Raw genomic sequence first — 20,306 nt, forward strand, 5'->3', positions numbered from 1 at the left:
TATTAAACGTAACAAAAGTAATTTGACAATTAAGATTCCCCGTAAAGTCGCGAGGCTTCAAAGTCGAAGGCACAGGCGGGACGTTTCAAAGCAAAAAGATTATTTTACGTTGGTTCTGATTGGCTGGCAAATCGTTAGAGTTTCGTGATTGATTGTGCAATCAGACGGTAGGGATGCATAAAGAACGTTATAGGGGGTCTCCGAATTGCGACACTACAGAGGAAACACTGTACAATCGCTAGTCGCTATATCAGAGAGGAAATGAGAGTGCTCACGCTCGGGGTTTTGGTGTCCCCACTTTTCTGCATCATCTTTTTAGCCTGGAACAGAACCTGCATCATCTTTTTAGCCTGGAACAGAACCTGCATCATCTTTTTAGCCTGGAACAGAACCTGCATCATCTTTTTAGCCTGTATTAGAACCTGCATCATCTTTTAGGCTGGATCGGAGCCTACATAGAAGAGCCTCTTTTAACATAGAAGCAGCATCCACTCTGGCATTATTTGGAATTCGCTGCTAATGATGCAGGTAAAATGATGCAGGTTCTGGTCCAGGCTAAAAAGATGATGCAGGTTCTGGTCCAGGCTAAAAATTAGACTAGATGGCAGCCCTATTCCGGGGACACTGAAATCCCGGGAGTGAGCACTCTCGTTTCCTCTCTGACTGTATAGTCTGGCCGAGCCGGGCCGGGCCGGGCCGGTGCGGTGTCACGTATCACGGTACAGAAAGATGCCGGTAGAGTGCACGTAGTACCATCTCTTGTGTATGTAGCATAGCATGGCAGTGTAACAGTGTAGCAGTAGTTAATTATCGGTACTATCAGTCGCGTTACAACCAAGTACATAAAGCTCGACGACTGACTTTGTAGGAAGAATATCATAGTTTTCGGTACACGCGATTCTCGAAGGTATTTATTCCATTCAGATTCGTCGATCGTTAACGCAAATATATATTTGTGTATAGAATATATGTCGACATCAAAAAGATTGTTTGTTGAAACTGGGCGTGTGGCACCGCCTTTTTCATTACTTGTCATCCGTACGTGTTCAGATGTTCTTTTATTGTTCTATTTGTTACTGTTTACAAATGTAATATGACACAGATGTTGACTTTCTCTTCGTCGTTGCGGTATACACAGTTTCCGCGAGTTCCGTTTCAACGATTCTTATGCTCGTATCTCGGGCTGTGTAATGTAACATAAGTACATGTAGGTACCTGTATCAACAAAAAAAAAAAAAAAACAGAGAAGTCAAACGTACTACTTTGTCTGTCAGAAAACTACTCATTCGGTGTCGTTTCGATCGTATCTATCGATAGTCTTCCAATAAGGACAATTTCATTTTACGGTAGTGTATTGTGTTAACCTTTGTGTACATAGTACGTATTATTTCATTTCCATTCTCTAATTTTTCTAGTAAAAAGTGACTATATAATCAACTACTTTCTTGACACTTCCATTCTTTAATACGTTTTTCTTGTCTGAAAATTAGGATTTCAAAGCGATCGGTAAAGATACACACGATCGTTTATCGTATACATATGTATATTTATCGATCATAGTCGATGGTTATTTTGATAACTGTCATTTGTGATGAGAAATTAATGAACCGAATATCTTTCTACGAGACGAGTTGTGCCGAGTTATAAACGGCAATACAATATATGTAAATATATATTCCTGACCTTGTTTTTAGATTTCTCACGCTGACAACAGTAGTTTCACATCCTGCCTTTCTCAACTTCCTTCGCTAAAGCTAATTTCTAAGAAAATTTATGGTTCAAAGAACTGAGGGAAACATTTGTACTAATGCTCGTTCTTCTCCTTTAACTGTAAATTTGTGTTTCTTATTCAATTGAATAGTTTCATTTAATTTCGTCTAATTTAATTTAATTCAATACAATCATTTCTTTTCAGATAATTTTAGTAACATGTCAAAGAAGCCAGGCAGCACCCCAGCAATGCATAAAGTTATAATGGTTGGGAGTGGAGGTGTTGGAAAGTCTGCTCTTACATTACAATTTATGTATGATGAGGTACACAGAGTGTTTAATAATTATAAAAAAGAAATGGACGTCATGACAATGAAAGTATTAATATCTTTCTCTGGTTGTTTCTGTCAGTTTGTACAGGATTACGAACCCACAAAAGCAGATTCCTATAGAAAAAAAGTTGTATTAGATGCAGAAGAAGTACAAATAGATATTTTAGATACTGCGGGTCAAGAAGATTATGCAGCAATTCGTGATAATTATTTTCGAAGCGGCGAAGGATTCCTTTGTGTCTTCTCTATTACAGAAGACGATAGTTTTCAGGCTACTCAGGAGTTCAGGTAAATAAGAACAATGTAGATGTACGGAAATATCTATGCACACTAGTAAAACATGTGATTGTGTATGCACAGAGAACAGATCCTCAGAGTAAAAAACGACGAGAACATTCCATTTCTGTTGGTGGGAAATAAAAGCGATTTACAAGAGAAAAGGAAGGTGAGCCTAGCTGAAGCTCAAGCAAGAGCGCAACAATGGGGTGTACCATATGTAGAAACAAGTGCAAAAACAAAGGAAAATGTGGATAAGGTAATGGATAATTACGCTCTGTCGCATTCTTTTATTTTGATATATTTACCAGTAGCATAAACGATAGGGATGTACCGTAGGAAACAGTTTTATTCGATACAGTAATTAATACTTACAACAGTATCTTATTAATAGGCGAGATAGTTACTATGCAATATCGAATCTAAGATAAAAAGTGTGTAACATAATACGTATCGTTGGTAATTCCTTTACTATATTGATTCGTTATTGCCATAGGCTTTAGAACACAAAGAAACTGCATGAGATAAATGTTTATACAGCTTAATTTTGCAATTTATTATACATATTTTGTTTCTTTTTCTGTGCATATGTTATGTAGCTTATTCACGTGAATATCACTTTGTGAGATCGTATTGTACAAGCACCGAGTACACGTGTACACATTGCATATTTCTATTGATCGGTAAAGCACCTTTTCCGAGCCTTGAAGCTTTGAAACAGCATCGATTGCACATTTCCAGGTATTTTTCGATTTGATGCGTGAAATAAGTTCGCGCAAGATCGAAGACAAATCGGCAAGTAACGGTCGTGGAAAAGACCGAGCGAAGAGGAAGAAAAAGAAGTGCATTATTCTATAGGTTTGACGTTTTTTTAAGCACTGTTTTTTAATCCTTTATAATGAACAACTGGACGATAATTAGAATTCCTATAAATACAGTATTGTTTCAATTTCCTTTATTTATTCATTTATTCACTTTTTTTTTCGTTTTTGGAGATATCAGTGAATATGTACGGGTATCATTTTTAGCAGGTAACAATTATACCAGAAGTATCAACCTTCTGCAAGAGTATCGTACAGGCACGTACAAAAGAAAAGGAGATTTATTATATATCGCTTGCCAGATTGACACTTGCTTATGCCTGAAATACTGTTTATGCATGTATCACCTTATTTCAATGTACCCAGTTGTAAAAGCACAGAATGACTATCTATTTTTGTTTTTGATATTCGATATTAGATATTCGATTTAGAATATGAAACTTCTGGAATGATATTACGATCTTTGTTCCAAAATATATAGGAAATACAGCCTGCTGTTACGCATGTTTATTCTAGCAATGCAAATACTGTACATCCCGTTTCTGTCCATTTCTATTTGTTGGGTATGAGTATTTCACTAATTATAGTAGTAAATTACATTAATCAGTAGTAGTCGAATGAATAACAAAAACAGAAAGTTTAGTTTTAGCACCAAACACTGATGTTTAAAATTGATTAGGTAATAATCTAACATATTATATTGAATTAATTTCATATTACGTAGGTAGATTAAAACGTATATCGAAGACCGACGATCCTTGTTTATCATATTACAGGTATTCTTTGACTTAATGCGTGCAATTGTCGCACGCAAAGCACAGGAAAATCAAGGGGACGGAAACGAACGTAAGAAGAAAAGAAACTGCTGCCGTTTGCTCTAACGAACATAAAACAATGTGTATAGTTTCTGTAACGGAACGTTCAACTCCTAATTATGAAAACCTGAGTAAGAGAAATGACATATGTATATATATACATGGAAGTTTTTTAACACTTTACAGTGAAACGACATTGAACAGGTTTAACATTTGCGTTGAGAACAGGTCAAGTTTCACAAACTATTCGTATTTATATTCTATTAAGAGTTCGAATATTTCAACTCTTTTTTTTTGTTCTTTTCGTAAAGCAACTGATTCATCAATGGTGCACCGCTATTCACAAACACATTCATCGTTACCGACTTACAACATAGATTTTGCTGTAATACAGAGTCTAAAAAAAGTTTCTGATAGAGCACAAATGTACTTTGTACAACGGTGACATTTTTTTTTAATTTTCATACACCATCAATTAGAGTGCTGAAATATGTACAATCATTGAAACTAACATTCGCAGAAAGTGAAGATTTAATTTATTCAGAACAGAGAATGTATGCGTACGTTCCGCGCGATATATTCCATGACCACTAAAAAAGATTACTTGATAAAAAGTTACAAAACATTATGAGCGTGCTGTAATTAACTTTATCTGCAAATAAAAGTACTATATCTTCACTAATACGTTTTGTACGTTTATTTGTAACCTTGAACAATTTCAGCACTCTTAAATATTTACTAATAAAGCTTACCGATTTCGAGTTGTTTCAATTATCTGTTTCATGTTAGGAGAATCGCGGTACTGTAAACTGTAAAGTAATGAAAATGTATGGCAATTCATTTTAAATTTGCTTCTCCGTTAATTGTTGTAATCCACAAGTCTCGTTATGTATACAGTGCGTGAACGTGCGTACAAACGCAGAAAGGAATTTGTCACTTCTCTACAATTAAGATGCCGTTGTGTCTTGAACGAAGAAATTCAGACGTCTATAAAATCGCAGGATTTGTAAGAAAACCGTGCAAAACGGTTTAGATATGTTGCTTATAAAGACGTAATCTTCGTTGGACGCAATTCAAAAGGCTCGTTAAGTTTGATTTTTCTTAATTACGCTATAGATTGAAAGATTCTTAAATGTACATGCGAGTACTTGAGATGTTCATTTATTTTGCAAGGCTTCGTGTAATATTTCTAGAACAAATTAAGAACACAGTTAAACACAAAGCACCGGATCTACGAATGAATAAACTTCAATAGACTGATCGCATGATTAATGAATTTTTCTGAAAAGACTTGAGCCTCTATGAGGTGCATTTATTTATGCAAAAATACAATAAGAGTGTCTTGATATTATATTTATATATATATATATATATATATACAGCTTTACACGATATATTTATTTTACAATATATATATATATATATAATATAATATAATATATACATATATGTATATACGCGTATATATTACAATTTATTAAGCATTCAAATGTTACGGGATGATTATGGTTTGGAAATGTATTTATTAGTACTAGTTTATTAGATGATAAGTAATATCCTCTGCGAGTTTCACTTTTCATATTTTTATACTATTGAAATTTATTGTGCCTTTTCAGTATTCACATGTTAACGAACTGAGATTGATATTCTAATAGAATTCTTTAAAGCAATTTTATCGATACGTATAGATTCAACCATATTTCATCCTATAAATATTTGTATGTTACAATACTGGAAAATATTTGCAAGTATGTATACTCGAGTTATTGCTTTGTAATAAATTGAATCGTTTTTTATGTAATTACACGCACTATAGTCAACTATTTGACCACGTGTTTATAGTTACTTTTTAATAAAATGTGTAATATAGATATGCATATATATGTATGTATATATTATATATATGTATATCAGATGGAAATATTTCATGCGTCTTTTGCACTAAATACTTTCAAGTATTAATTATATGTATTACTGGTTTTGAATCGATTCAACGAAATTGTAAGAAATATTTATTAATTGTTATGTCTTATTAATTTACCTATTGCACAGAATTGAATAAATGTAGAAAAGTAGTTGTTCTAATACAACCGAAAACACTGTAGTCCTTATTTTTCATTATACATACGCATATATCGAATATCATATACATATATGATATTGAAAGAGGGAAAGAGGTACCACCGTACAGTATGTAAGTATGTACTTCTATTTGGCTCGATTGTAAAATACTTATATAATATAATTAATTCTTTATATATAATTCTTTCATGCCGGTACACGGAATACTTTGTGTATAATTTTGAAAGTAATATTGTTTACATCGCTGTACCATATTTCCTTTCAAATTTCACCGCTCTTTTCAACATATTCAATTTATCGCAATTCTTCGATCTCCTCGTTGTCTTTCTTCTAGAAGGCAAACACAAAGGATAGAGATATCAACTTGACACAGCGGTAACAATAATAGTGTTCGCATGTATATATATATAGATCCAAGGTATTGGAGATTCATTGGCCTTACATATGTAGATTCTGACAGATTTTTCGCTTTTGATATTCCGTTTTTGATGTAGGTTGTATTGTATCGTTGTAATGTTGTATCTGTAATCTGTATGATGCATGGTTGGGTGCATTTAAATGAGATCTTTGAATGAACAAGGATGTTTATGCGAGGTTATCTGTCACTGTGATGATGAACAGATATCGGTGGAGACTTCATTTAATAATGTTCTACTTATCCTAGATTGGAAACAAATGCACTGTATTGGTTTTAATCAAATTCTATAGAGCTAGAATAAAATGAGTAGCGTCAAACTCGATGTACAATGGTCTCCTATTCATGCGAATAAATTCATTACCTGGGGCACTGAAATCTGCCTGTACGAGGTTACACAGGTCAAAGATAATATTAGACAACTGTGTAAGTATATGTTGTACGTTATATGTTATTGAAAATAAAACTATTTTATTTGTAACAAAGAGATTATTGAGCGAAGAAACTGTTATTAATATATATATATATATGTATGTTTTGTCAATAGATACCAAGATTTCTGATTCTACGGTAGCTCATTTACTTGCTACAAACACAAATCATCATTACGTTAAATGCATTGATATATATCCGCAGCCAGAACCTGATATTTTGTTAGCTGTGGGACAAGCAAATGGAAAAGTGGTATTAACTACTTTTGGACCAACAGTATTTGATTCGCAAGGTCTTACAGGGAAAGAATTGGGTAAATTGTTTGTAGCATGATTTTGTGTAGGTGTGTGTGTATATATATATATATATATATGTTTTTTACATTGATAAATTATTACAGTTCCAAAACATGCAAGACAATGCAACACTGTTGCTTGGAATCCCATAGATACGAACTTAATTGTATCTGGTTTGGATAAACATAGTAAAGAACATTCCATTTTATTATGGGATGTAAACAAAGGATTACAAGGTTCTGAAAGGGTGCACCATCACACTATGGTGCAAACAGACTCTATAAGACCTATCGCAGAAGTTAGCGTTTCTGAAACTATACATTCTGCTGCTTGGTTCAAACACGAACAGAGATGCATGGTCGTAGGTGCAAACAATAAGCAATTGAAAATCATTGACTTTAGAGGTATTAAATAAAAGAGTTCATAGGATTACATACTCTTTCTTTATTCGATAAAGAAGTTCTATTGCTTATTAATCTTTGTTATACTAGATTCTGCAAAGGTAATAAATACAACGGCAACAAAAGCAGTTTATAATGTGTCCGTTAATCCTCACAATAATTATCACTTAGTCTCAAGTGTGGATAATCAAATAACTATTTGGGATACTAGATGCTTCGAGAAACCTGTTTTAACTTTGTTGCAAGGTAGACAAGTTACTAAAGTTTTATGGTGTCCAACTAGACACAATCTTCTGGGTGTTCTACAAAAAGATTCAGGTACAAGACACAACTTTTTATAATAATGTGTTTCATTATACACACATACGTACGCACACTCACAGAAACAAATTAGCAATAATAGTTCTACGACATTTAGTATTGTTTTGATCGCAGTTACGTTACATTTATTTGACATTCAACACTGTGGTATCGGCGGAGGAGAAGATACTGAACCTGGAGCATTAGAAAGAACTGTTGCACCTCCTTGGCATAATCCTATAAGTTTTTCATGGCACCCGACCCATGTGAACAGATTGCTGGCTATATCGCAACAAGGTTTTGTCTATAGGCTTAGTACTACCCTCGAATTACAAGAATAATTGAACAAAATTCATTAACGTTTGTTCATGGTTTTTGAAGGACTGACGGATTATACGGTTTGCGAGAGGATTACGGTAAACTGGTCCACAAGATCTCACCTGGCATGGAATCATGCATCGAAATCTTTTAAATACATATGCAATAACGATAACATTTACAAAGCTCTGGACGACATTTCGATTTTAACTAAAACACGTGCAGCTTCGGAATATGGATTACTTGTAAGTGAAGGGAGATTTGAATTGATCTCGTTTGTAAATTCACGTATACATATGTATACCTACATGTTTATACATACATTTACAGCCAGAACTGGCTCAGAACGGTGAATTAGCTGAGAACGATACCCTAAAGAACTTGTGGCAATGGTTGTACTTGAGCCGTTATTTGGTCGAAGATGGTACCATACCTAGCCCAGACAACAAACATCCAGGTGTCAGGTAAATCAAAGATTTCTTTAATTTAGAATTTTGAAGATTCTGTTGTAAAGATAGAAGAAATTAATATTCATTGATATTACATAGAACAGTTTTGAAATTAGATGGCCAACAAGGGACTAATGGCACCTTAAAATCAGAATTGACGTATTGTCCTTGGTCGGATATAGGATCCAACCACACAGCAAAAATTTACAGGTATAATCACCGAAATGGTGATATGTCGAAATTCACATAAATTCATATCTATTATACATATATCGTATTGCAGGTCTACGGATAGAGATAAAGGATTACTTTTATGCGGTTGGAGGTTCGACAAAGATACCAATACTCTTTACGACAATTTGTTTTTAGAAAGGTTGGAAAGGGAGGGAGAATACCCAAGAGCAGCCGCGATAGCCGTATTTAATTTATGTTTGAGACAAGCCATAGAAATTTTAAATCGTGGGGCCAGTAAAATGTCGATGTCGACAAATCTGAATATCGTTGCCATGGCTTTATCCGGGTTTTCCGAAGATAGAAATAGCATGTGGAGAGAATCATGTTTAAAATGCAGATCTCAACTTTCGGATCCTTATTTAAGAGCAACTTTTGCTTTTCTAACGGCGGACGATTCCTATGAAAACGTTTTGGTAAGAAAACGTGAATTATTTGTTTCACGTCCCTTAAGGGGAATGATCATTTAGAATGCAGTCTGTTTTTTTTTAGAATGAAAATGGTATGGCAGTTGAAGACAGGGTAGCCTTTGCACTCATGTTTTTATCAGATAACAAGTTAAACGAATATTTAAAAAGATTAACACAAAAGTTAACCGACGAGGGAAATTTATCTGGTTTTCTTTTAACAGGTTCGATCATTTTCTACTCGATAATTTCTGCAATGTTCACTTGTTATATGTATACTATATGTAATTATGTGTTCAGGTGCAAGTCCAGAAGGTATACACTTGTTAAATCGGTATTTAGAAATTACCGGCGACGTTCAAAGTTGCAGTCTCATAGCTATTAGAGCGTTTACACCAAAATTACTTCAGGAAACTCAAGTTCAAGTATGGATAACTAGGTATTAAAAGTTCAAAATGATTGCCGAAGATATTCTAGATGAAAAGCAAAATTAATTGGTGTTCAAACGTAGCTATAGAAATCTTTTAAATGCGTGGAAAATGTGGACTCAAAGGGCACATTTTGATATTGCGATGCGATCTTCAACCAATGAAACACCTCCGCAACAAATATATGTTTCTTGTAACTTTTGTGGTAAAAGTATATCTGCGTTTATGCAAGGTTTAAGTAGAGCAAGAGGACCTTTTGGTAGATTAGGTAGTACGCCCAATAAGTTGAAGGTAATATATTTTGGTTTAATATTCTAATCTATGTACAATTGTACAATTGACAAGCTCTTGATACTTGAAATGAAAAAGCAAAGATTTTGGACGTTTTACGAGTAATATAAGTAAATGCAAATAGTAATTTCTCATAGTCTACTCAAATTTTAAATAATCAGTTAATACACGATTACAAAACGTGCAAAATCTTTGTTTTCTTTCAATATTTTTCTGTGTATTTTTCTTTTTCCATTTAGATGTCTTCGTGTCCAAACTGTCGAAAACCATTACCAAGGTGTGCAATATGTTTAATGCATATGGGCACCGTAAGCGGACTACAAATGACTACATCTAGTGCAAACAGAAACGAAGAATGCGATAACAAATTAACAGAGTTTAATAATTGGTTCACATGGTGCCAATCGTGCAGACACGGCGGTCATGCTGACCATATTACACATTGGTTTCGGTAATACGATCACAGTATTTTCATTGTATTTCACAATATTGTCTGATCTATACTACATTTGGATCTTTTTAAAACAGCCAACATTCTGAATGTCCGGTAACATCCTGTACTTGTAGATGTTTCTCCTTGGACGCGTCGTGTAAAATAGGAGTGAGTATTGTATAAAGATTTCCAGAACATTAAATAACATTAACAGCTCTATTTTAGTTTTAAGGTTGTTATTTTGGAAGGTTCAATAGATTAAACTTAATATATGAAAAGAACAACGACTGGCATTGTCTACTATATAACATAACCATTTAATTTCATTATGAAAAAATAACTTTATTCAAAATAATACCATACAGACACTAAGTATATTCTTATAAAAACTTTACAAAATATTCACTGTTGACGATTCTTATTTATATTCCTGTGTCCTCTTCAGACATTCTCCATTTTCCTGGTCCCAGTACGTTTAATATAACCATCAATTCGTTATACTGATCAGCGTCTATAATCAAATATTTTATGTTACGATCAAATTGAAATGGTAGATAGGAAAGAAAGAGAACTTGAATATCTGGTCTTACCAAATTTCTCTGTCAAACTAGGTGGAAATAATATATAGTTGCTACACGCCATTGTAGACTTTGAATGTAATGTGCCATGCAGTTCTATGTATCCTTCTGCATTTCCATCGATTGGCTCTGGCAAAGTCACATTAACTTGGACACCATCGGTCGTTCTTATTTCTATATTTTTACCGTTCGAAGATTTCTATAATTGATTACAATGGATAGCAATAAATCGTTATATTGGGTTAAATCGTAAGTAACTAACGATAACAACGCGGTCGGTTAAATCGAATTACAATTATTAAGTCTATTAAAAATCAGGAACCCGAATTTGACGAATGTTTATTATTGAATATTCTGCAGTGACGTGGATTTAAAAAATGAAAACAATAATTATTTTTGATTCAACCTAATATTACCGGTTACATATCGTATAAGTCTTACTTTTCCCACAGTTCCAAGTAATATTACTTGTTCTCCGACATTTTGCGCTAAACGTCGCCCGTCGATACGTTTTTTCAACATTTTTCAGGTTGTTTATCAATGTAAATACTATTTAGTTTTCTTAACTTCTAACGTTCTAACTGCTTGTAACTGTATACATGCATATCATACATAGATACTGTCACAGTAATGAGATTTCGGTCAGATTTTCTTGCGCATGCGCGCCCAAAACGGTAACGTATCTACAGAGAGGAAATGAGAGTGCTGATCCAGGCTAAAATGATGATGCAGATTCTAATACAGGCTAAAAAGATGATGCAGGTTCTGATCGAAGCTAAAAATTAGACTAGGGGGCAGCACTATACGAGTTACATCGCATAAAGTAAGGAAATAATGAGGAATAATGAATAAATTAATGGTTACGAATAGTAAAAAATTTCTTTATATTTAATTGTACAAGACATATACATTACTCTGTTACAAAATAGTATAAATAGTAAATAAATACATGAAAACTTAGCCTAAATAAAGGAAAAATAAAAAATTAAAAAAACTATATACCAGAGAGGAAATGAGAGTGCTCACGAGAGTACGCCCTCTCTTTTCTATCGGTTGCCTGTAGAAATGCACCTTTCTGTCTGCCTTCCTTTCTTTTATATTTCTTCTTTTTTCTCCTTCCTTTTTGTTTCTCGGGTTTCCCTTTTTTTTACACCGCTTGCCATTAGTCATTCTTTTTCAGAGTTTTATACAAGTCGTACCTTCTTACGTTTCAAGACAGCTATGTTCACGATATTTAGTTTTGAACCAATCTTACTGACAATGAGAATTCAAATTTGATTACATCATTCATTCAATTATTGCATAGAAAACTTATTACATTTTATAGTAACGTTTTCTCCCTTAACATTCCGCGATTCTGTTTACTCTTCTGGAATACACGAAAAAAAAGGAGAGATTAATTATTTATCAAAATGTATTATAAAAATACCTCAAATGCTGAACACCATTATATATCCAATTAGTTTATTCAAGGCTTTCCTCTCTGCCAGCACAAAAGTTTTATCTATACCAAATTGAACCACAAAAGGGACAGTTGTTAACTTGACTCCAACTATACATCGATCATATTTTTGCGATCTAATATTCATCATTTTTATGGATGCGTTCAAACTGTCTTCAATAATGGCTTTTATTTCGGTTACGTTTCTTGTGCAATATTCCTCCTTTCGATACAGACTCTTCAAATAATGCATTTGCATTTTGAAAGTATGTTTAAACATGTTAGCTAATATAATATGATACTCCTTCATCCTTATATGTTTTACGGATTTAATAGGTTTATTCTTTAATTTGGTGTAAACGTCTTCAATTTCTTGACCATTTGTACTACTGGGTAAATCCAACTTTAGATTCATAAATTCCTCTGTTATTTCACTTGTTTCGTCAATATCTGTGCTGTTGCAGTTTGTATTGACTTCTAAATGTTGCAAGATTTCTTTGGCTGCATTTTGTTTGGCAGCTTTCTTTGTAGTTGCAGACGCTTGTTTGCTCACAGAGCCAATAGTACAACTCATTGTAAATGTAAGATTATGAGATGCTCCAGTGATGGAAACAACATCAAAACAGGGATCGGGCATTCTATTTTTGACACAGTATTCCTGTAAAGTTATATTCGTGTAAAGAAAATGTATTTCTTTAATTTATTATTTGGCGGTATATCTTCAAGTGACAATGGAGTAGAGAACGTTCCAGATGGTAGATGAGAGAGAGAGAGAGAGAGAGAGAGAGAGAGAGAGAGAGAGAGATAGAGATAGGAAAGACAGATGGAAAGTTTTGTAAAGTCGTGGGCGAAAACAGTAAAAGGTTGTGTCAAAACGTTAACCTAAGTAATAAAGAATCGTTGGTAAAAGGGAATTGTCACTTGGAGAATAATCTTTAATTGTCGTTTCTCCTTTTCAGGTAAACCAAATTAAAATCTCCTTTTCAGAGCAACGTACCAACTTTTACCAACGATTCTTTATTACTGAGGTTAACGTTTCGACACAACCTTTTACTGATTTTCCCCCACGACTCTACAAAACATTTCATCTGTCTTTTCTCTCTCTCTCTTTCTCTCTCTCTCTCTCTCTCTCCCTCTCTATCTACAGCCTGGAACATTCTCTACTCCACTGTCACTACATAGAAAATATACCGCCAAATAATAAATTAAAGAAATACATTTTCTTTACATTCATAGTAAATATAACTAATATCTGTTAGCAATGACATTGATAATGTCAATAACATTTCAAAATGTGCTTACCATTAAAGATCCCACGTAATTTGTAAATATATCTTCTGAACATGTGGGTAAAGAACTTGAAGAAGAATCTGATAAATTTATAGAACTTTGTAAGTTATGTTCTAAGGCCTTTTGCTCTGTTGGAAGCTTCAACGCTGAAAAATACGAGAAATTTAACGAAGCCAACAACTCTATCATTGCTTTTGCTGCATTCTGTTTAGCCTCTTTCTTAGTAGTTCCAGAGCCTTTCGCCGTATACTTATCACAGGTAACACAAATAACAAATTCGGTTGTTTGAGGTCCAATTGAAAAAGAAACTTCTGTGTACACAGGTAGAGAGCTGCCACTTTTCATAAGGCCTTCTTGTAAGGTTGATACAGGTGTTTTAAACATTTTCTTAGACTCGGAAAAGCAAATAACGTCCTAAATATTTCAAGAAACTAGAAAGAAAAATAACTACTGAAAAGTAAACTATTATCCGGTTCTATTCTAAAATCAGTTGATATTACAGAAGTGCTGGGAGTGGTTGGAAACCCCTGAAAACCCCTGAAACACCCTGAAACAGTGGTGAGATCCAATGGTCATCCAACTTTTTTTGCGCATGTGCGCCCAAAACAATAACGTATCTATTTTATGAGGAAAAGGTAGTGGGGCAGTGATATTGGCGGGAAAGCACCGGAATAATTAAAAATCAAATCATAACAATTTTTAAAAATTTTGCAGGGTGATCAAGGTACCCTATTTTATACAGAATTTTACTTTACTGCGACTAAAATTTAGTGTGTGTTTATCATTACTGTACCAATAGCAAGTTGCGCACACTAATACTTATTTCCTGACGTAATGAATGAGCCATCGTCGCGGATTACTACTTCCTGAAGTTGCAATACTCGACTTCCCGAGGTCTAAGGGGAGGGCTTAGGGGTCGCTAAATTGTAGGAGTGTAATATATTTCTCCAAATAAAAGACGTGTTATCTCTTTCAGTATTTATTTTAATCTGTTGCAATTTGTTATGTTAATCATTTTGTTGGTAGGAAACCAAAAACAAAATAAATGTTAACTACTAAATATAAACAAATTAATCGATACAGAAATCTACATTATCTACAACCGCCACATCCCCGGTATAGTGCTGCCCCCTAGTCTAATGTTTAGCCTGGACCAGAACCTGCATCATCTTTTTAGCCTGGACCAGAACCTGCATCTATGTAGGCTCTGATCCAGCCTAATAGATGATGCCGGTTCTAATACAGGCTAAAAAGATGATGCAGGTTCTGGTCCAGGCTAAAAAGTTGATGCAGGTTCTGTTCCAGGCTAAAAAGATGATGCAGGTTCTGTTCCAGGCTAAAAAGATGATGCAGGAAAAGTGGGGACACTAAAACCCCGAGCGTGAGCACTCTCATTTCCTCTCTGCTACTACTTTCTATACTACCTACAACCTACGTCACCGTTGTCCGTAAGCCGCCATGTTATCCCTGCATCTGGCATCCCTGAGTATAAGTGTGGCACTATAACGGGCGTTTGGACGATTATACAAATTTATCGGTATATATTTGATGTTTGAAAAATGAGTCGCAGAAGGGTTCACGAAGAAGACGATGGATACGGTAAACTCATGCATTTCATTTGTAATATTTCGATACAGGTTTATAGCTTCGATATCGGATGAATTGTTGACTATTATTTTGTCGATCGACCTATTTCATACCTTTCTTAATAATAGAAACTTTTCTAGAACGCGCATACAAGAAACGTAGAAGGGTATCCGAGAATCAAGAGATAGAAGATCGACTCGAATCTCTCATTTTAAGGGTCGGAGAGAAGTCTACGTCGTCTTTGGAAAGTAATCTCGAAGGTTTGGCTTCTGTATTGGAAGCCGATCTTGGATTATTTCGTAGTAAAATACTTAGAATCTTGACAGAATGCGCGATCAGAATGCCAGAGAAATGTACAATATACACTACTCTTGTTGGATTGCTAAATGCAAAAAACTTCAATTTTGGCGGGGAATTTGTTGATTACATGGTGAAGAATTTTAAGGATGCGTTGAAGGCTTGCAAATGGGACGTAGCTAGATACTCGCTAAGATTTCTGGCTGATCTAGTAAACTGCCATGTTTTATCTTGTGGGTCTTTGATGCAGTTGTTTGATAACATGTTAGACGCCGCTAACGAAGATGGTGTGCCTCAAGTAAGACGTGATTGGTAGGTAAAAAGATGGTTACTTGGCAAGAAAATAGGTAATATTTTGATTTGAAATTGAACCATTTTAATTGTGCCTGATAGGTATGTGTATGCTGTACTATCGACATTACCTTGGGTCGGACGGGAGTTATACGAGAAAAAAGAGCAAGAATTAGATCATTTGATGGTGACGATAGAAATATTTTTAAACAAACGAAGCAAGAAGCACCAACCAACTTTGAGAGTTTGGTCGAGCGATACGCCGCATCCTCAGGAAGAGTATTTGGATTGTTTGTGGGCTCAAGTGCGAAAACTTCGACAAGACAATTGGGCGGAAAAACATATACCTAGACCTTATCTAGCATTTGATTCGATACTGTGCGAAGCGTTGCAACATAATTTACCAACGATAATGCCACCGCCTCATCATGAATCTTATTCTTATCCTTTACCTACAGTAGTTTTTCGGATGTTCGACTACACAGATTGTCCAGCCGAAGGCCCTTTATTGCCTGGTAGTCATGCTATAGAAAGATTCCTCATAGAGGAGCACTTGAGACAAATTATCAATAATTATTTTTTCGAGAGAAAAGATTGGTGAGTGTATTTTGTTGTCTGTTGTTCCACAATATTCCATTAGTATCGATATACATATAATAGAAATACATGTGTATATTATAGCGCAGCACAACTATTGAATTTCCCATACAAAGCAAAAATACCATTAGACTACTGCATTGTGGAAGTTATATTTGGTGAGTTGTTCAGACTACCAGCACCGAAAAATTTAGAAATTTGTTACGGATCGATTTTGATCGAACTCTGCAAGCTACAACCATCCACTATGCCACAAGTGAGAAATTTTGAAGGTTTAAGAAATGAAAGACTAATTTTATATAATTTTCATTCGTTATTTATTATAGGTGTTGGCGCAAGCGACGGAGATTTTATTTCGTCGCATAGATAGCATGGCCGCTACTGCCTTCGATCGGTTTGTGTGGTGGTTCGCATACCATTTAAGTAACTTTCAGTTTCGCTGGTCGTGGGAGGATTGGGACTCATGTTTACAACGCGATCCGGAACACCCGCGACCAAAGTTCATTCGCGAGGTGCTTCTTAAAGCTTTACGGTACAATATTTTTCTCATAAATTAATAGTAGTCAAAAACAAGCTGCCAGAGACTGTTCAGTGGTATTAAATCTAATTATTACGAAAATTTATTGCACATTAAAATAATAAACAGATGTACATATATGTTTAGATTATCATACTATCAGAGAATACGAGATATGATGCCAGAATCGTATGCTGACTTGATTCCGCCACCACCAGAGCCTATTTACAAGTATACCTCCGAAGGAGCCAGTGAGTATATTACTTTATCGCAAAGTTATGGTCTGGTCCAAGTAATCTGGATATCATCTGGTTCGAAGACGCCATGGTATACATTTCAATTTGTTCCAGGCTCCCTCCCTGGCACAGCAGCGGCTCACGAATTAGTTGTTTCTATTAGACGGAAGTGTACACCGGAGGAAGTATTGAACGTGTTGAACACTTTGCCAGGTCCTAGAGAAAACGAAGAGACAAATAATTTTAGTCCGTTGAAAATCGATGTTTTTGTGCAGACTTTATTGAATCTAGGATCAAAGAGTTTCAGTCATAGCTTCGCAGCTATAGGAAAATTCCATTATGTATTTAAGGTAAAACGTCGAGTCAAATCGAATCGAAACAGAGAAAGATAGAGTAAACGTTTTCATCTGTCTAGGTACTTGCAGAGACCGAAGAGGCGCAAATATGTATTTTAAGAAATATGTACGCATTATGGAAGAATCATTACCAGATAATGGCGGTTTTGACCGATAAATTGTTAAAGACTGGCATCATCGAATGCAGTGCAATTGCCAACTGGATATTTTCGAAAGAAATGGCACCCGAGTTTACCAAGTACTTACGAAATTTCTAGCAGCGGTAATATTCGGCTGAAATAATATTTAACGAGTTCAAACTAACGGTACTAATCGCAATTCGTCAGGCTGTACATTTGGGAAATACTTCACTTGACGATCCGAAAGAAGAACAAACATGTGACCAAGTTGAGCACGGAACTGGCCGAGGCAAGGGAAAAATTGAGACGAGCGGAAAGCAGATCGGGTTCATCCTCCGAGGATGATGACAACAATAAGGATAGAAACAAAGAAAAACCGTCGGAGGATGTTGTAGAGAGAATGGAAGAGAAACTAGAGGCGGCGCAGGCTGATCAGAAAAATCTGTTCCTTATCATTTTTCAAGTATAAATCATAAATACCTTTATGCCTTTTTTTATTGGTTCGAAAACATACGAAATTAACGATGTTAATTTGTTGATTCTTCAGCGTTTTATAATGATTTTGTCCGAGCATCTGGTGCGTTGCGATACCGATGGCATAGATTATAATACCCATTGGTACAAGTGGACGATAGGAAGGTTACAGCAAGTGTTTTTAACCGTAAGACATGGTGCTCGATAATTAATACTATTTAACAAGATAGCTATCGCCGTATCAATTGGTGCATTTCTTTTCTGTTTCAGCATCACGAACAAGTTCAAAAGTATTCGTCGACTTTAGAGACTCTGCTATTTACGCCGGATCTGGATCCGCATATTCTCGATGTGTTCCACCAGTTTGTTTCTCTTCGAGCGTGAATGTTGGTTTCTCGACCGCTTTCAGCCGTTCCGGTCTTTAATGTAACATGTAAGTTGAAAACTTGCGACTTCTACCAGGGGTCACGGTCGTATTTTACGGTACGCATTATGTTCTATGGTACATTATTATGTTAACTATATTATATTAGCGTTTAAATCAAGGTAAAAGAAGGTCATATTATCGGCGTTACAGTTGGCTTGATAACTGATGGAACGAGAATCTTTTTTCATAATCACGCGACGAGTCACATATAATATTATGTGTAAATTTTCACGGTTTTATATTGCGATTTATTTCGTCGTGATGTAAATATCGATAAAACACATTTATTCGATTTTGTGCAAGCATACTATCCGCAAACAATATCTGGACGTTTCCCAAGTAAAGTTAACGTCATAATAATAAAACATAGTGTAAATAGAAGTTTGGAGGTCACATGCTGTACCATTTGATTTTATTACTATACATTATATATTATACATTATCGGTGTATTGACTAGGCAATGCCTAGTAATAGAAGCTTATTCGATAAATACTCGAGACAACTCTCTGAATACTTGACTCCTTTTAATCGTTCATTGGCTGTCTTCACCTTCGCTCACAGCGTTGACAAGAACACTGTCAAATATTAGAAGTATTATTGGAGTATTATTCAGCCTCTTTAGCGTAAAGTTCACGTTGACCCGTTTCCTGAACGAATGTCGATCCTTACGCATTATACTATACGTCTTCGCTGGAGTTTGAAAGTCTCTGTCCAGAGGAGGAGAGGAAGACGGAGCAAGAAGCAAATAAAATTAACGTATAACGTAATCGGTTCGTTAGAGTTCGAAGCAACCCGCTCGGCAAATGAGTCGGCGACGATTACTGCTGTCCAAAGTCCGAAGTATTTCGAAAGCGATTCACGGCTGAATTATCATCTGATTTCACTCGCCACCAACTACTGATTCAATCCTTTGCCTAATAGGCTAACAGGCTGCATTATTGTACTGTAATTTTGACAGGCCGTGCTCGTTTCTCTCAGTGAAATCAAACAAATTTCACACTCGTGCAAATTTCTATGTAAATTTAAACTGTATGTACGTTTACATGTATGATTATCATATAGCGCCCGAACAATTTTTCCCTTCCGGTAGACACTTTCTTATCTCCCTTATACTTGTACGCACGCTCGTCGGAATCGATGCAGTATACCGACGTGGCTACCTATTGAGATCTCGCGTACTCGCAGGCGAAGTATTTTCTGACCTATTGTGGCTTGCGGTTTTGTTGAACATACTTACCGGTGCTCGTAAGTATATAGATAGCAGAGTCCCCACTTTTCCTACATCATCTTTTTAGCCTGGAACAGAACCTCGTCATCTTTTTAGCCTGGAACAGAACCTGCATCAACTTTTTAGCCTGGAACAGAACCTGCATCAACTTTTCAGCCTGGACCAGAACCTGCATTATCTTTTTAGCCTGTATTAGAACCGGCATCATCTTTTAGGCTGGATCAGAGCCTACATAGATGCAGGTTCTGGTCCAGGCTAAAAATTAGATTAGAGGGCAGCACTATAACGGGGACACTAAAATCCCGGGCGTGAGCACTCTCATTTCCTCTGTGGTAATCGTTCGTTTTAACGTAACACGAGACGAATGAGTATACAGAGTAACTCGTTGCCGTCGTTGAATAAGAATCTCCATTGATTAATTGGTTATTCG

General features: G+C 35.4%; 4 protein-coding genes and 2 long non-coding RNA genes across 14 annotated transcripts; 3 read left to right on the plus strand and 3 right to left on the minus strand.

The window, feature by feature from the left end:
- Window positions 1–245: 245 nt before the first annotated feature.
- On the minus strand, window positions 246–20,107 carry LOC143356725 (uncharacterized). Its single transcript, XR_013082724.1, has 2 exons — window positions 19,986–20,107; window positions 246–392 (listed from the first exon to the last, which is right to left on the minus strand). It is a non-coding gene; the product is annotated as an uncharacterized LOC143356725 (long non-coding RNA).
- Window positions 672–4,636, plus strand: Rala (Ras-like protein A). Of its 6 annotated transcripts, XR_013082657.1 has the most exons (7): window positions 1,017–1,038; window positions 1,916–2,034; window positions 2,122–2,330; window positions 2,403–2,577; window positions 3,060–3,176; window positions 3,347–3,397; window positions 3,916–4,636. XR_013082657.1 is itself a non-coding variant. In XM_076791985.1 (6 exons), exons 2-5 carry the CDS (start codon window positions 1,930–1,932, stop codon window positions 3,174–3,176), a joined length of 606 nt encoding a protein of 201 aa, XP_076648100.1. In that variant the 5' UTR covers window positions 672–907; window positions 1,916–1,929; the 3' UTR covers window positions 3,916–4,636. The 6 variants fall into 6 exon arrangements, 5 of the variants coding, with proteins under 5 accessions (XP_076648100.1, XP_076648098.1, XP_076648099.1 ...); XM_076791985.1 differs by lacking the exons at window positions 1,017–1,038; window positions 3,347–3,397 and adding an exon at window positions 672–907; XM_076791983.1 differs by lacking the exon at window positions 3,347–3,397.
- Window positions 6,523–10,802, plus strand: Mio (GATOR complex protein mio). Of its 3 annotated transcripts, XM_076791572.1 has the most exons (15): window positions 6,523–6,877; window positions 6,999–7,196; window positions 7,284–7,583; window positions 7,671–7,898; window positions 8,016–8,177; window positions 8,262–8,443; window positions 8,529–8,662; window positions 8,747–8,857; window positions 8,931–9,294; window positions 9,371–9,509; window positions 9,586–9,724; window positions 9,797–10,004; window positions 10,244–10,455; window positions 10,533–10,605; window positions 10,663–10,802. In XM_076791572.1, the coding sequence occupies exons 1-15, from the start codon at window positions 6,757–6,759 to the stop codon at window positions 10,666–10,668; spliced, it is 2,577 nt and encodes an 858-aa protein (XP_076647687.1). In that variant the 5' UTR covers window positions 6,523–6,756; the 3' UTR covers window positions 10,669–10,802. The 3 variants fall into 3 exon arrangements, with proteins under 3 accessions (XP_076647687.1, XP_076647686.1, XP_076647688.1); XM_076791571.1 differs by lacking the exon at window positions 10,663–10,802 and having other exon boundaries at window positions 10,533–10,659; XM_076791573.1 differs by lacking the exons at window positions 6,523–6,877; window positions 10,663–10,802 and having other exon boundaries at window positions 7,109–7,222; window positions 10,533–10,659.
- Window positions 10,731–11,643, minus strand: LOC143356136 (replication protein A 14 kDa subunit). The gene is made up of 3 exons (XM_076791574.1): window positions 11,457–11,643; window positions 11,028–11,214; window positions 10,731–10,948 (listed from the first exon to the last, which is right to left on the minus strand). The coding sequence occupies exons 1-3, from the start codon at window positions 11,535–11,537 to the stop codon at window positions 10,860–10,862; spliced, it is 357 nt and encodes a 118-aa protein (XP_076647689.1). The 5' UTR covers window positions 11,538–11,643; the 3' UTR covers window positions 10,731–10,859.
- On the minus strand, window positions 12,185–14,301 carry LOC143356838 (uncharacterized). The gene is made up of 2 exons (XR_013082739.1): window positions 13,759–14,301; window positions 12,185–13,114 (listed from the first exon to the last, which is right to left on the minus strand). It is a non-coding gene; the product is annotated as an uncharacterized LOC143356838 (long non-coding RNA).
- Cbp80 (nuclear cap-binding protein subunit 1) lies at window positions 14,982–19,082 on the plus strand. Of its 2 annotated transcripts, XM_076791976.1 has the most exons (11): window positions 14,989–15,345; window positions 15,474–15,942; window positions 16,024–16,518; window positions 16,603–16,774; window positions 16,845–17,050; window positions 17,183–17,286; window positions 17,386–17,621; window positions 17,687–17,865; window positions 17,954–18,209; window positions 18,294–18,407; window positions 18,491–19,082. In XM_076791976.1, the coding sequence occupies exons 1-11, from the start codon at window positions 15,306–15,308 to the stop codon at window positions 18,602–18,604; spliced, it is 2,385 nt and encodes a 794-aa protein (XP_076648091.1). In that variant the 5' UTR covers window positions 14,989–15,305; the 3' UTR covers window positions 18,605–19,082. The 2 variants fall into 2 exon arrangements, with proteins under 2 accessions (XP_076648092.1, XP_076648091.1); XM_076791977.1 differs by lacking the exons at window positions 18,294–18,407; window positions 18,491–19,082 and having other exon boundaries at window positions 14,982–15,345; window positions 17,687–17,889; window positions 17,954–18,093.
- Window positions 20,108–20,306: the final 199 nt, after the last annotated feature.

Source organism: Halictus rubicundus, chromosome 8, assembly GCF_050948215.1.
Source record: "Halictus rubicundus isolate RS-2024b chromosome 8, iyHalRubi1_principal, whole genome shotgun sequence".
Taxonomy (NCBI): Eukaryota; Metazoa; Arthropoda; class Insecta; order Hymenoptera; family Halictidae; genus Halictus; species Halictus rubicundus.